Source organism: Tauraco erythrolophus, chromosome W (assembly GCF_009769465.1).
Source record: "Tauraco erythrolophus isolate bTauEry1 chromosome W, bTauEry1.pri, whole genome shotgun sequence".
NCBI classification, from domain to species: Eukaryota; Metazoa; Chordata; class Aves; order Musophagiformes; family Musophagidae; genus Tauraco; species Tauraco erythrolophus.
Genome location: NC_141497.1, coordinates 29,365,647 through 29,380,618, shown reverse-complemented (window position 1 = coordinate 29,380,618; position 14,972 = coordinate 29,365,647). Strand labels below are relative to the sequence as shown.

General features: G+C 45.7%; 1 protein-coding gene across 1 annotated transcript in view; it reads left to right on the top strand.

Moving 5' to 3' along the window:
- LOC147526296 (syncytin-2-like) overlaps positions 1–14,714 on the top strand; it is a 62,436-nt gene extending 47,722 nt beyond the window's left edge. Inside the window, 3 exon segments of the mRNA XM_086630132.1 lie at positions 14,000–14,166; positions 14,168–14,326; positions 14,328–14,714. Coding sequence (XP_086486258.1) covers positions 14,000–14,166; positions 14,168–14,326; positions 14,328–14,714 — 713 coding nt within the window.
- Positions 14,715–14,972: the final 258 nt, after the last annotated feature.

Here is a 14,972-nt window from a genome sequence, read left to right as displayed (position 1 = left end):
CATTCAGCTGCCAATATCTCTGCTTTATAGTGTTCCCAGCCCACATTCTGACATGCCTTTACTAAATCTGCAATCATTTTTGCCTGATTTCTGATAAGATCAAGAGCTCGTTGGCAGTCTGTGTTAGCATTTTCAATGGCTAACTGGAATACCAACACATCTGCAGTAGCCGGATTTTCTGTTTATCTCTGAACTGCCATTTGTAGCTGATCAAGGAAATGCTCATAAGGTTCCTGTGCTCCCTACCGAATGGAAGCAAAGGAAGTCTCCCCTGTCCCAAAATCAGGGACACGTCTTAATGCTCTCTTAGCCAATTCAGTCAGTTGTTGGAAAGCCACTTGCTGTAACCCTGCCTGTGCCTGATTTTGACGTGTGACATTTTATTCATCCCAAAATATTTAGCCATCGATTTAAGAAATTTAACACCTATAACACTTTAGCTATTGTTTCATTGGGAGATTTCCCCATCATTCCCCCTTCTTGTTTTAAAAGCATATTCTCCAAAGTACCATGCGCGTATTCTATGATCGGTTGTCCAGTAGGATTGTAAGGAATACCAGTAACATGCTCAATACCTTATGATGACAAAAATACATATGTTTGATAAGAGGTGTATGCCAAAGTTCCTGCGAGCGTAAACCATGAGATTAACACCATTCAGTGGTGGCACGATCATATTTTGACAGGTACTACACAATTGTACGATTGAGCGGGCTTGCTCTCTTGTTATACCAAATTGTCACCTAATGGCATTAGCATTCTGATGGTAGAAGTCATGCAAGATGTTTGCCTGCATGAGCGAGTTTGGTACCAGAGCTGCACTCGTGAGAGGCTCAGCTCGCCTGTTCCCTTCTGCTATAGGCCCTGGAAGCGTGGTGTGCGCTCACAGATGTACAATGGAATATGCATGTTTACGGTTTTGCAACACTGATATTAACTGTTGGAATTGCTGGAACAGAAGAGGATTAGTTATTCCCCGCAATGCCGATCGAGTCGATCCAAGTTAAGATGTGCTGTCTCTTGGTAAAACCTGGGCCCCGGGCCTCAGCCGGGCGGGGGGGCGGGGCCAAGCGGCCGCTCTCCAGGCGCGGCCGGCGGGCGGGGGGGGCAGCAGCGGCGTGGGGGGGGGGGGGGGGGGGGCAGCGGCGGCGGAGGGTCAGCCCTCCCTCGCCTCAGCCGGGCGGGGGGGGGCGGGGTGGCGACGACGAACCAGCAGCCCTGTGCCGGCCGCCCCCCCCGTTGTTGTTGCTGTTGTTGTTGCCGCAGCTCCGGCCGCTCGCGCTCCGTAACCGCCGCCGACCCCTCCCGCCGAGGGGACCATCAGCTGCGAACGAACCGGCGCAGCGGGGCCCGCAGCGCGTCTCCGTCCCTCCAGCCGCGGCTCGCTCCGCACACGAGCGGCAGCGCCGGGGCCGACGCCGCCCGCGGCCCCGGCCGGCAGCAGCAGCGGCGTTCCCGGGGCGCCGCCGGGCGCGGTGGGCGGTGCGGGAGTGCCGGTGTACCGACTTCGTTGGAAGAGGGGGAAAGAAAGAAGTCTGTCTTTCGTTCGGGGCCCTGGATCAAAAGGATTCGATGATGACTTTTCCAGGCCGGCAGCATCCCCACAGGTGGCTGCACGCCAACGTTTAACGTCTATAGTGTCCCAAGTCCTTGTCATGTATATATTTGAAGAGTTTGCCTCCGGTACATGGGCTGATACCCAAACCAGGAGTACCGGGAGTTTTATCAAGTCAGAACTGTTAATAGTGCTGGTTTCTCTAGCACTTTGTCAACACCTTAACTACAGACTTATGTTCTGTTAAAGCCGTGCTTCCCATTGTTCCCAGTCGCTTACCTCCTCCTGTTGAGGCAGTTGTCGCTTTTTTTTTTTTTTCTTCAGTCGCTTACTTCTTCTTTCCTTTGGTTCCTAATTCTTCGTGTTTCCCGATAATATCTTTTGCATACCCCACTGCAATCAGGGGGGCCAATATCTTTTTCCAAGTTTTAATCCACGCTCCTCTAAGAAGCTTCTCACCAACGACAATGCAACGTCCCGTTCCATTGTCTTACTGCGACAGTGGATCCCGCAGATCGTCCGGCTTTCCCCTATAGGCCACCTGTATGTAGATCCGCCCGGCTTTCCCCTATAGGCCGCCTGAAGTCGCCGTCCCTTCTCCGCTAAAATAACACTCGTTCAAAACAAGTAATAGATGTCCCGAGCAAAACGATCGTGAGTCCAGCTCATTCTTCCTGTCCCTGTTCGGGCGCCATAATGCGGAGAAGGGATTTGGAGAAGTACTGAGACGACTCAATATGAGTTAGCTGCAGGAAGTCTCGTTTATTGTGCAGTTCTTATTGCTTATATAGACAGTATTTGCCAATAATCCTGAAACCACACCTTTTCTACACCATTATTGGATGATACATACGCTTGTCATATTTAACAGCTTATTTCAAACAGATACCCGCCTAGCGAAGCTCTGCTCTAAGCAAACACTACTCCCTTATCATACAGCATAGTTTTCTTATCCTTAACTTCAAGGGCATTCTGCCCTTGAGGCCTAACTTTCAAGCTCCAGTCTCTATTTACACAGGGTCTTCTTCGTGCAGTCTCTTCTGCACTCCAACAGTTGGGGTCATGGGAAAGCCTGAGGTAAAACACTTTTTACGACCAATGGAATGCAAAATTGGGAATAAGTTTTTATCACATGAATTTTTATATATGCCTGAATGTCCAGTACCCCTCTTGGGTTGAGATTGATTAAACAAATTTGGAGCACAAATAACTTTTTCTAATAATTTGATGTAACTTCATATCCCACAAGATAATGCTTGGAAAGCCCAGCTGTGTCTGTTACAGGAAAAAAGTCAAGAATCCTGATGTACCTGAAGAAATTCTGAATGCTGTTATTCCTATAGTCTGGGCTATGAAGGTACCCGGGAAGGCAAAGGCTGCAGGGCCTGTGAAAGTGGAACTGAAACCTGATGCTAGACCGGTAAGAAAAAGGCAATACCCTATGAAATTAGAAGCAAGGCTGGGGTTAGAACTACCGACTGAGAGCTTTCTAAAATATGGACTTCTGTGAGAATGTCAGTCTGAATATAATACTCCAATACTGCCAGTGAAGAAGCCCTGATCTCAGGAGTACCAGTTGGTGGAGGATTTAAGAGCAATTAATCAAATTGTACTCAATGTACACCCTGTGGTACAAAATCCATACGTGTTATTATCCGCGATTTCTGAAAGTAACATATATTTTACTGTGTTAGATCTAAAGGACGCCTTCTTTTGCATACCTGTGGAGACAGAAAGTCAAGTTGTTTGCTTTTGAATGGGAAAGCCCAACCACCTGGCAAAAAATGCAGCTTTGTTGGACAATGCTATCACAAGGATTCAAGAATACTCCTACCTTGTTTGGTAATGTATTGGCTAAAGAACTACAACACTGACAAGGTAATTCTTCTATTACTCTTTTACAATATGTGGATGATATAGTTCTGGGAACAGGTACAGAACCACAGTGTAAAGAAGCAACTACCAGTTTACTAAATTTTCTGGGACTTGCAGGGTATCAGGTGTCTAATAAAAAGGTATATGTGGTACAAAGGATGGTTAACAGGTATACTTTAGTAAGCCAGATTTTAAAGATGTTCCCCTGAAGGATCCAGATTGGACTCTGTTTATGGACAGTAGTAGCTTCATTTTGGGAGGAGAATGAAAAGCTGGATATACAGTAGCAACTTTGAGAGAAGAGGTGGAGACCCACCCTCTTCCAATAAATACTTCTGCACAGAACGTAGAATTGATTGCTCTCATGAGAGCTCTGGAATTGTCACAAGGAAAACGGGTAAATATCTACACTGATTCTAAGTATGCCTTTGGAGTTATACATGCTCACAGAGCCATATGGAAGGAAAAAGGACTGTTATCCTCTCAAGGAACTCCTGTAAAACATAGAGTGGAAATTATGAAACTATTCACAGCAGGTTCTTTACCCAAGGAAGTAGCTGTGATATATTGCAAAGCTCATCAATCTGGACAGACTGACGTGATTAAAGGAAACCGAAGAGCCGATGAAGCAGCAAAAAGAGTATCCTTTAGTAAAATAGTTAGTGTACTAATTCCAGATGTAAAAATAGAATTAAATGGTCTGAGTTACACTGAGAAAGAAAATGAATTAGCTAAACTTTTGAATTGTGATAAGAAAAATGAATGGTGGCTCACACCCAGTGAACAATGTATAGTTACAGCTCCAATTATGAGGGAATTGTTGCATCGAACTCAAAGATACACATATGGAAGCAGATGTGTTAGTTTTGGCTATTAAGAGATATGCAATTGGACCCAGAATACAGCAGAATGCAGAAGGAATTGTTAGACAATGTCAAATTTGTTGTAAAAATAATTCAATACAGAAAAAACCTCCACCTGAAAAGGTAAAACAGGGATATCTCCCCGGGGAATATTGGAAAATAATGGATATAAGTATCTTTTGGTACTAGTAGATACCTTCTCAGGGTGGCCTGAAGCGTTCCCATGTCATACCAACAAAGCTAGAGAAGTAATAAAAATTATGTTAAGAGAAATAATTCCTAGATTTGGGATTCCAGAGGGGATATCATCAGATAGGGGTCCTCATTTTGTGGCAGAAATAGTACAAGAGTTTTCAAAATTTCTATTTACATATTCCATGGAGACCTCAATCTAGTGAAAAGGTAGAAAGAATGAATCAGACATTAAAAAGACAAATTGCAAAGTTGTGCCAAGAGACACATTTAAAATAGATAGAATCATAGAATCATAGAATGGTTAGGGCTGGAAGGGACCTTCAAAGGTCATCTAGTCCAACCCCCCTGCAAGGAACAGGGATACCTCCAACTAGATCAGGTTGCTCAAGGCCTCGTCCAACCTGGCCTTGAACGTCTCCAGGGATGGAGCATCCACCACCTCTCTGGGCAACCTGTTCCAGTGTTCTACAACTCTCATGGTAAAAAATTTTTTCCTAATATCCAATCTGAATCTACCTCCCTCTATTTTAAAACCATTACCCCTTGTCCTATCACAACAGGCCCTCCTGAACAGCCTCTCCCCATCTTTCTTGTAGGCCCCCTTGAGGTACTGGAAGACCGCTATAAGATCACCCCGGAGCCTCCTCTTCTCCAGGCTGAACAGCCCCAACTCTTTCAGCCTGTCCTCATAGGAAAGGTGCTCCAGCCCTCTTATCATCTTCGTGGCCCTCCTCTGGACCCTCTCCAACTGGTCCATGTCCTTCTTATGTTGGGGGCTCCAGAACTGGACGCAGTACTCCAGGTGAGGTCTCACGAGGGCAGAGTAGAGGGGGAGAATCACCTCTCTCGACCTGCTGGCCACACTCCTCTTGATGCAGCCCAGGATGCGGTTGGCCTTCTGGGCCGCAAGAGCACATTGCCGGCTCATATTGAGCTTCTCGTCCACCAGTACTCCCAAGTCCTTCTCCTCAGGGCTGCTCTCGATCCATTCACCACCCAGTCTGTATTTGTGCCTGGGATTGCCACGACCCAGATGTAGGACCTTGCATTTGGCCTGGTTGAACTTCATGAGGTTGACACGGGCCCACCTCTCCAGCCTGTCGAGGTCCCTCTAGGGGACGGTAGATAGATGTACTACCGATGGCCTTAATGCGCATTTGTATCGCTTCAAGAATTAAAGGAGTGAGTCCTTTTGAAATATTGTATGGGAGAACTTATTTAATAAATTTGAGAGGAAAAGATTAACAAATACATATAACCAGTAGTCAAATAATCACTGAATATCTCTTGTCTATGACCAGAACTCTCTCTTCCTTACGCAGTGTCATGGTTTGATGTGGAGGGGGTGGGGGTTCTGGTGGCAGGAGAGGGGCTTTGCTCCCTGTGACCTCCCTGGTTTTGGAACCGGGTCAGACCTTGTTCTGGCCACCAGATCAGACTCCCATCACCCTCAGGCTTGAGCCAATCAGCGCCTCTGCGAATTGCCCTATTTAAGTCGGGAGAAAGGAACCGGAAAAGGTGTTTTGCCCAGGAGCAAGGAGAGAAGGGAGGAGGGCACTGCCCCCGCTCCCTGGCTCCCGGCCGGGCAGCTGCCTGTGTCGGGCCGGCGCCGCCCACGGAGAATGGTGGCGGCGGAGCCAGCTGGGGAACTCGGGGAGCACCCCACTCCCGGGGTGCCCACTGGGCTGAGTTCACCTGGAGAGGACTGAGATCTAAGAGAAACAGCTGCATTGACACCAGGTTAGTGAGGATGGAGCGGGACAAGGTGTGCCAGAGCCGAGTTTCCCCTGCAGCTGGTGGTGAGATAGCAGGCGGCCCCCCTGCAACCAGGACGGCCTTGGTGGAGTAGAGACCCACTCGCAGCCCATGGAGAGAAGATGCCTGAGCCTGAGGATGGTCGTGTTGGGACGCACGACAAGGCAGAGAGGCATCTGGAGTCTGTGTGACGACCCACACTGGAGTGAGTGGCTACAACTCCCTAAGTATCCGAGACTGTGGTAAAGCCCACACTGGGGCAATCTGTGGGGAAGGATTGCTTCCTGTGGGCTGGACTCACGTTGGAGAAGTTTGTGGATTTTTCCTCGTGGGTAGGAGATCCACTGGAGCAGGGGAAAAGGGTGCAAGGACTCCTCCTCTGTCGGAGTGCAGATCCTTGAAGAGACTGCACGAAGAAAATCCTGTGTAAATAGAGACTGGAGCTCTAAAGTTAGGCCTCAAGGGCAGAATGCCCTTGAAGTTAAGGATAAGAAAACTATGCAGTATGATAAGGGAGTAGTGTTTGCTTAGAGCAGAGCTTCGCTAGGCGGGTACCTGTTTGAAATAAGCTGTTAAATATGACAAGCATATGTATCATCCAATAATGGTGTAGAAAAGGTGTGGTCTCAGGATTATTGGCAAATACTGTCTATATAAGCAATAAGAACTGCGCAATAAACGAGACTTCCTGCAGCTAACTCATATTGAGTCGTCTCAGTACTTCTCCAAATCCCTTCTCCGCATTATGGCGCCCGAACAGGGACGGGAAAAAAAATGAGCTGGACTCACTATCGTTTCACTCGGGACATTTATTACTTGTTTTGAACGAGTGTTATTTTAGCGGAGAAGGGACGGCGACCTACAGGCGGCCCATCGGGGAAAGCCGGGCGGATCTACTTCAGGCGGCCTATACGGGAAAGCCGACGATCCGCAGGATCCACATTCAGGCGGCCCATCGGGGAAAGCCGTGCAGATCTGCATACAGGCGGCCTATAGGGGAAAGCCGGAAGATCTGTAGGATCCACTGTCGCGGTAAGACGATGGAACGGGACGTTGCATTGTCGTTGTTGGGAAGCTTCTTAGAGAAGCGTGGATTAAAACTTGGAAAAAGATATTGGCCCCCCCTGATTGCAGGGGGGTATGCAAAAGATATTATCGGGAAACACGAAGAATTAGGAACCAAAGGAAAGAAGAAGTAAGCAACTGAAGAAAAAAAAAAAAAAAGCGACAACTGCCTCAACAGGAGGAGGTAAGCGACTGGGAACAATGGGAAGCATGGCTTTAACAGAACATAAGTCTGTAGTTAAAGTGCTGACAAAGTGCTAGAGAAACCAGCACTATTAACAGTTCTGACTTGATAAAACTCCCGGTACTCCTGGTTTGGGTATCAGCCCATGTACCGGAGGCAAGCTCTTCAAATATATACATGACAAGGACTTGGGACACTATAGACGTTAAACTTTGGCGTGCAGCCACCTGTGGGGATGCTGCTGGCCTGGAAAAGTCATCATCGAATCTTTTGATCCAGGGCCCCGAACGAAAGACAGACTTATTTCTTTCCCCCTCTTCCAACGAAGTCGGTACACCGGCACTCCCGCGCCGCGCCGCCCACCGCGCCCGGCGGCGCCCCGGGAACGCCGCCGCTGCTGCTGCTGCCGGCCGGGGCCGCGGGCGCGGCGTTTGCCTCGGCGCTGTCGCCCGTGCGCGGAGCGAGCCGCGGCTGGACGGGACGGAGACGCGCGGCGGGCCGCGCTGCGCCGGTTCGTTCGCAGCTGATGGTCCCTCGGCGGGAGGGGGCGGCGGCGGTTACGGAGCGCGAGCGGCCGGAGCTGCGGCAACAACAACAACAACAACAACGACAACAAGGGGGGGCCGGCACAGGGCCGCTGGGTCGTCATCGCCACCCTGCCCCCCGCGCCCGGCTGAGGCGAGGGAGGGCTGATCCCCCCACCCCCCCCCGCCCCCCCGCCGCTGCTGCCCCCCCCGCCCGCCGGCCGCGCCTGGAGAGCGGCCGCTTGGCCCCGCCCCCCCGCCCGGCTGAGGCCCGGGGCCCAGGTTGTACTGCGAGACAGCACATCTTAACTTGGATCGTCTCGATCGGCATCGCGGCAAATAACTAATTCTCTTCTGTTCCAGCAATTTCAACAGTTAATATCAGTGTTGCAAAACCATAAACATGCATATTCCATTGTACATCTGCGAGCGCACACCGCGCTTCCAGGGCCTATAGCAGAAGGGAGCAGGCGAGCTGAGCCTCTCACGAGTGCAGCTCTGGTACCAAACTCGCTCATGCAGGCAAACATCTTGCATGACTGCTACCATCAGAATGCTAACGCCATTAGGTGACAATTTGGTATAACAAGAGAGTAAGCCTGCTCAATCGTACAATTGTGTAGTACCTGTCAAAATACGATCGTGCCACCAGTGAATGGTGTTAATCCTCGTGGTTTACGCTCGCAGGAACTTTTGGCATACACTTCTTATCAGACATATGTATTTTTGTCATCATAAGGTATTGAGCATGTTATTGGTATTCCTTACAATCCTACTGGGCAACTGATCATAGAATACGCACATGGTACTTTGGAGAATATGCTTTTAAAACAGGAATGATGGGGAAATCTCCCAATGAAACAATAGCTAAAGTGTTATAGGTGTTAAATCTCTTAAATCGAGAGCTAAATATTTTCGGATGAATAAAATGTCACACATGTCAAAATCAGGCACAGGCAGGGTTACAGCAAGTGGCTTTCCAACAACTGACTGAATTGGCTAAGAGAGCATTAAGACGTGTCCCTGATTTTTGGGACAGGGGAGGCTTCCTCTGCTTCCATTCGGCAGGGAGCACAGGAACCTTATGAGCATTTTTTTTTTTCTTTGATCAGCTACAAATGGCAGTTCAGAGATAAACAGAAAATCCGGCTACTGCAGATGTGTTGGTATTCCAGTTAGCCATTGAAAATGCTAACACACACTGCCAACAAGCTCTTGATCTTATCGGAAATCGGGCAAAAACGATTGCAGATTTAGTAAAGGCGTGTCACAATGTGGGCTCGGAACACTATAAAGCAGAGATATTGGCAGCTAAATGTTTTGGTCAACAGTAATCACTGACACGTTGGTGCATTTAATTCCTACTGGTGTCTTTGGTCTTATATCACAAGGATTATGTGCACTATTGCTGGGACGATCATCCACCACAAAATTAGGATTGTTTGTACTCCCAAGGGTAATTGATTCTGAGGAAAAAATAGACAAACAAACAAACAAACAAAACACCAAAATGCTAGTAACTGCTTCTGCAGGGCTATAATAGAGCTTAGCAAGGTATTCCTTTGCATATAAGGGGAGATCCATGTACTATAGGGACTTTAAGAATGTATTTCCCTAACACCACCATGAACCTAAGTCATAGACACACCCAGAATAGCTGCAGCACGCATGCTTATGATAGCTAGTGCGATTCCAGAGCAGAATTTTGGGAACCAGCTAAAATCATTGCAGCTTCAATATTTGCACCAGGAGTTGGAGTGGCACAGGTGTTAACTATACTGAATAAGTTGGGCTGTTGGCTTGCAAAACAAACTAATGCTACAGCTTCTGCTTTATCAAAGCTCTTAATTGACAGGATGGTTAAAATCTTTAGTAAAGCAGACATTATATTGCTAGTGGTTCTTTTATGCATAGTAATAATCATCCCCTGCCTATTGTCACGCTCCCAGCGAACGGTACAGAGTACGGTTCATCAAGTAATGGTCACAGAAAAACAAAAAAGGGGAATTGTGGCATCATACACACAGCTACAGTTGAGGTTTCACCTTGATGATTTAAGCCTGTGCTCTTTTCTGAAGTTGGGAAACACCGATAAAGAGGATGAGAAAGAAAAGGGAGTGTGAACAGCTGGTGCAGGGAGTGTGAGAAGTTGACATGGGGAGTTTGGGAAGTTGATATAGAGTGTGTGAGAAAATGATGTTTACTTTAGCAAGTGAAAAATAGCTCCTTTTTAGGCATAGCCAATAGTAAAGTTAAAATAGGTGCGTGCACTATTGTTTGTACCCAATCACAGCTGGGTGAGGGCCGCGTGGACACATCGTGGCCAGAGTAATAATCTATAAAAGCTGCCTATATAACAATAAAGGTCACTCTGCTATCACAAAAGAATTTTGGACACAGACAGTCACAGCTGCACAGCCTCCTTTAACAGTAATCATTAATGGGAAGGCTTTTCTGGCCTAGTTTACACAGGGGCTGATGTATCGATAGTGAAAAATCCTGACTGGCCGCCCTCTCGGCCTCTGATACAAGCCCTGGCAGCTGTGATCAGAGTAGGTGGAACACAGATCCCACAGCAGAGTGCACAGACCTTGTTAGCAGTAGGCCCAGGTAACAAACAAGCTATTTTGAAACCATATGTTTTTGATGTCCCATATACATTATGAGGTCGGGCTTTGTTGAATCACTGGAATGTGAGGCTAACCTCAAATTTTTAGCACACATCACTGATGTCCAGCCCCGACTCAAGCTGGACTGGTTGACTGGCAAGCCGGTCTGGGTCAATCAGTGGCCATTAAAAAGCGAGCGGCTGGAGTGAGCTCAAAAATTAGTCGACGAACAGCTCAAATTAGGACATATAATTCTCTCCACTAGCTCATAGAATACTCCAAAATTTGTTATCTCAAAGAAATCAGGAAAACGGAGATTTATGTTAAAAGATTTAAGAGCTATTAATGCAATCATTTCACCAATGGGTGCATTACAACCGGGTGTACCAAATCCTACTATGATTCTAGAATGTTAGCATTTGATGGTGATTGATTTAAAAGATTGGGTTATTTCACCTTTTTACTTTTTTTATTTATTTACACCCTAACAATTGTCCTAGATTTGCCTTTTCAGTTCCAGTGCTTAACAATGAACGACCCACGCAACAATATCATTGGATTGTACTGCTTCAAGGAATGATGAATAATCCTACAGTTTGTCAATTGGTGGTAGGTGATGCTCTCTGTCAGGTCAGACAGCAGATCAGGCTCAGCAGATTGCAGGTGCCTGCCCTGACCGTCAACATATTGTGCCTTCAAATACTCCAGCAGGAGTAAATCTAACAGGTTTATGTGCCAATGAATTATGGCAATCTGATATTACCTATATTCCATCGTTTAATCGATCTAAATATGTGCATGTAACTGTTGATATGTTTTCTGCCTTTGTTGTTGCTACTGCTCACACTGAAGAAAACCATGGGAGTACCAAAGAAAATCGGGACAGACAGTGATCCAGTATGGTGCCTTTTTACAGGATTGGGGAGTGACGCACACTACCAGTATCCCTCATTCACCTATGGGACAAGTGGTTATTGAATGAATTCATTTAACATTAAAACAAATACCTAAAAAAAAAAAAAAAAAAAAAAAGGCAGTCTTCCGTATATTTCCCCACAAGAGTTAAATTTATTAGGATCAAAATTTGTAGGTAGTGCCAGCAACAACCACGTTACACAAACATGTGTTGTTTTAATCTAAGTGACCATGGTGAGTCCATCCACAAACAATTGCAATGGCTTGGAGAGCATTCGGAGAGAATTGTGGTAGAGGATTGTATATTGATATGTAAACTGTCTTTATGTTTCTTATGATTTAGTATATTACGTGTGTGAAAGTTGCTTGTATATATGCTTTGTGTCTTTTCTCCGATCGGAAGGTGTATGGATTCCACCCGTAGCTACTGGAAGGAAAAGAATTAACTGGTACCGAATTAATGACAAAGAATTACAAACTAGACTTAGTTGTGAGCACGTAACTTTGAAAAAGGAAGCTAGGAGAAATATGTTACAACTTAAAAAATCCGCTGTTGGCCAGCAGAGCACATACCTGGCGGCCTTGTCGCACGCACTGGCCACGCGTGCAGCAACGCCGTGTCAGTACCTATTTCATAGACTCTGCTGAGGGTGTAAAAGGGATGGCTCAGAGCGGAGCGGAAGGAGGCTGCAGAGCACACTGTGTGGATAAACAGGGGACGCCCTGAAGGTGCCGTGCCTGCCTCTCTTCTCTGCGATGACCCTGCCGACTGACACCCTCCTGCTCAGTGGAATCTTGGATATAAGGAAATAGTAAAGCCCTCAGAAAGGGAAGTAGTATGCTAGAAACTGCTTTTGCAAGGCTGTACCAAAACAACACGCTAGTAACTGGGGTTGACGGTCTCGTGCACAGGATTTTCTTCGTGCAAGAAAAGAAAGGGGGATTTGTCGGAGTGCAGATCCTTGAAGAGACTGCACGAAGAAAATCCTGTGTAAATAGAGACTGGAGCTCTGAAGTTAGGCCTCAAGGGCAGAATGCCCTTGAAGTTAAGGATAAGAAAACTATGCAGTATGATAAGGGAGTAGTGTTTGCTTAGAGCAGAGCTTCGCTAGGCGGGTACCTGTTTGAAATAAGCTGTTAAATATGACAAGCATATGTATCATCCAATAATGGTGTAGAAAAGGTGTGGTCTCAGGATTATTGGCAAATACTGTCTATATAAGCAATAAGAACTGCGCAATAAACGAGACTTCCTGCAGCTAACTCATATTGAGTCGTCTCAGTACTTCTCCAAATCCCTTCTCCACACTCCTCCTTTAAGAGAGAAGCAGCAGTAACAGCACGGAATGAACTGATCTGCACTCCCCCAGTCCCTGCTCCCTGCACCGCTGGGGGGGGGGTGTGGGGGGGAGGAAGGTGTTGGTTTTTAAGATCTGGCTTTGTTTTTTTTTATCCTCTCACGTAACTGGTTTTGTTTCCCTTTGTCCTTTTAAGTAACCATCAATATATTGTTCTGCTTTTAAGAAAGTCAAGTCTGTTTTGCCCAGGACCATGGTTGGTGGGTGCTCCCTCTGTTCTTGTCTCATCCCTCAGTCTCTTTATTATATTTTTCTCCTCTCCACTTTACTGGAGAAGGAGAGACTGTGTGAGTTTTAGTTGCTGGATCAGCCTAAAACCACGACACGCAGGTACATCTGAACCAGAACACCAGTTCCATTAGATACTCCAGTGCATTCCTTCAAACCTGGAGATCAAGTGTACCTTCAAATGTGGAAGGATGAACCAGTGGCTGAACGGTGGAAAGGACCTTATACAGTATTGTTAATAACCAACACAGTCATTAAGGTCCAGGAAATAGACTCTTGGGTACATTACACTCGAGTGCAAAAAGGCCCTGCAAGCTATTAGAAATCAAAGGAAGTAGTCCCCTTGAAATTGAAGTTGAAAAGGCATTCATGAACTGTAGTTAGTCCAAACCTGAATCATATATAGAATTAATTAGTATACAGAGATTGTTATCATAATTTTGTTGATTCCTTTTGTAGATATTTGCATCATCATGTTTTTTATGTATATATATCGCTCTTCTATTGTTGTATGGCATAACAAACTCGCAGATTCTATTAAATCAGGACAACTTGTGGAGCCAGAATCTATAACATGAAATAGTTCAGAAAACAGCACAGATTGTGAATAAAACAGATTGTTGGGTATGTACTTATCTCCCTGAACAAAGAAATTAATTTCCTTGATTGGCATCCCAATTCCAGCCAATGTATCCTGGCAAAATCTGTGGAGAAACACCTCCATCCCCTTGGCTGTTAATCAAGATTTTCAACAGGAGTGGGAAGTCAAAACCTCAGAGGTGTTCTCCTCCAAAAGGAATAGGTAAATTTGATTGCAATGGTAACACAAAGTAGGAAGATATGCAAAGTGTGGTAAAATTATAAATTGGGAAGAAAACTTCCAATCTGCTTGGCTGGTCCCAGAAGGGAAAGGATGGTATTGGCTCTGTGGAAAAAGTGCTAGAAAAGTGCTACCTAAAAACTGGGAAGCAATCTATACTTTAGGGGCCATAGTTCCAAATGTAACTATAATTAATATAATTGGAAAGCGACAAGCAGTTATGGTTAAGATCATTTATTAGGAGACAAAAGAGAAATAACCCTCTAATAGATAGACCATATGCATTTCATTTATTTGCTAGATGGTTTTTACCATGGTTGGGAGTAAGCAAACTGGAAAAAGCAATTGTTAACATATCAGCATCTTTTGAAATAATAGAAAAATCAAACAGCAGATGCTATTCAGGTTCTGCAGAAGGAAGTTTCTGAAGCAGGACAGACTGCCCTCCAAAACTGTATGGCTTTATATATGTTGTTAGCATCAAGAGGAGGGGTATGTACTATGATAAATACTAGTTGCTGTGTGTATGTAGATCAAGGGGGTAAAATAGAAACGGATTTAAAAGAGATTTGGAGACAGACTAAAATTCTTCATGAGATACAAAGAGATGACACTTCTTATGGATTTCAAGAAGTTTGGACCTGGCTAACCTCTTGATTTCCTGATTTGAGTCTGTGGGCTAAAAGGATAATTGGAATTCTGATAATAGTGCTGGTTATTTTTGTATGTATCTATGTAATTACGCAATGCCTTAGTGTTGTACTATGATCTTTGAGGTCCCTTCCAACCCTAACCATTCTATGATTCTATGTTGATTGATAAAACGTCTAAGAAGGTGAGACTCATCTAGTAATGAGACTAGATCAGTCTCAAAAGGGGGAATTGTTGTCTAGCCATGAAAGAGTTAAAAGTTTAACTGAAGATTTACTTGATGCAAAAATGTACTAGATATTGTTTCTTTATACATAACAAGGAATAATGAAGGAGCCTTAGAAAAATATGCCAAGAGGAGGACACGCGTCCTTG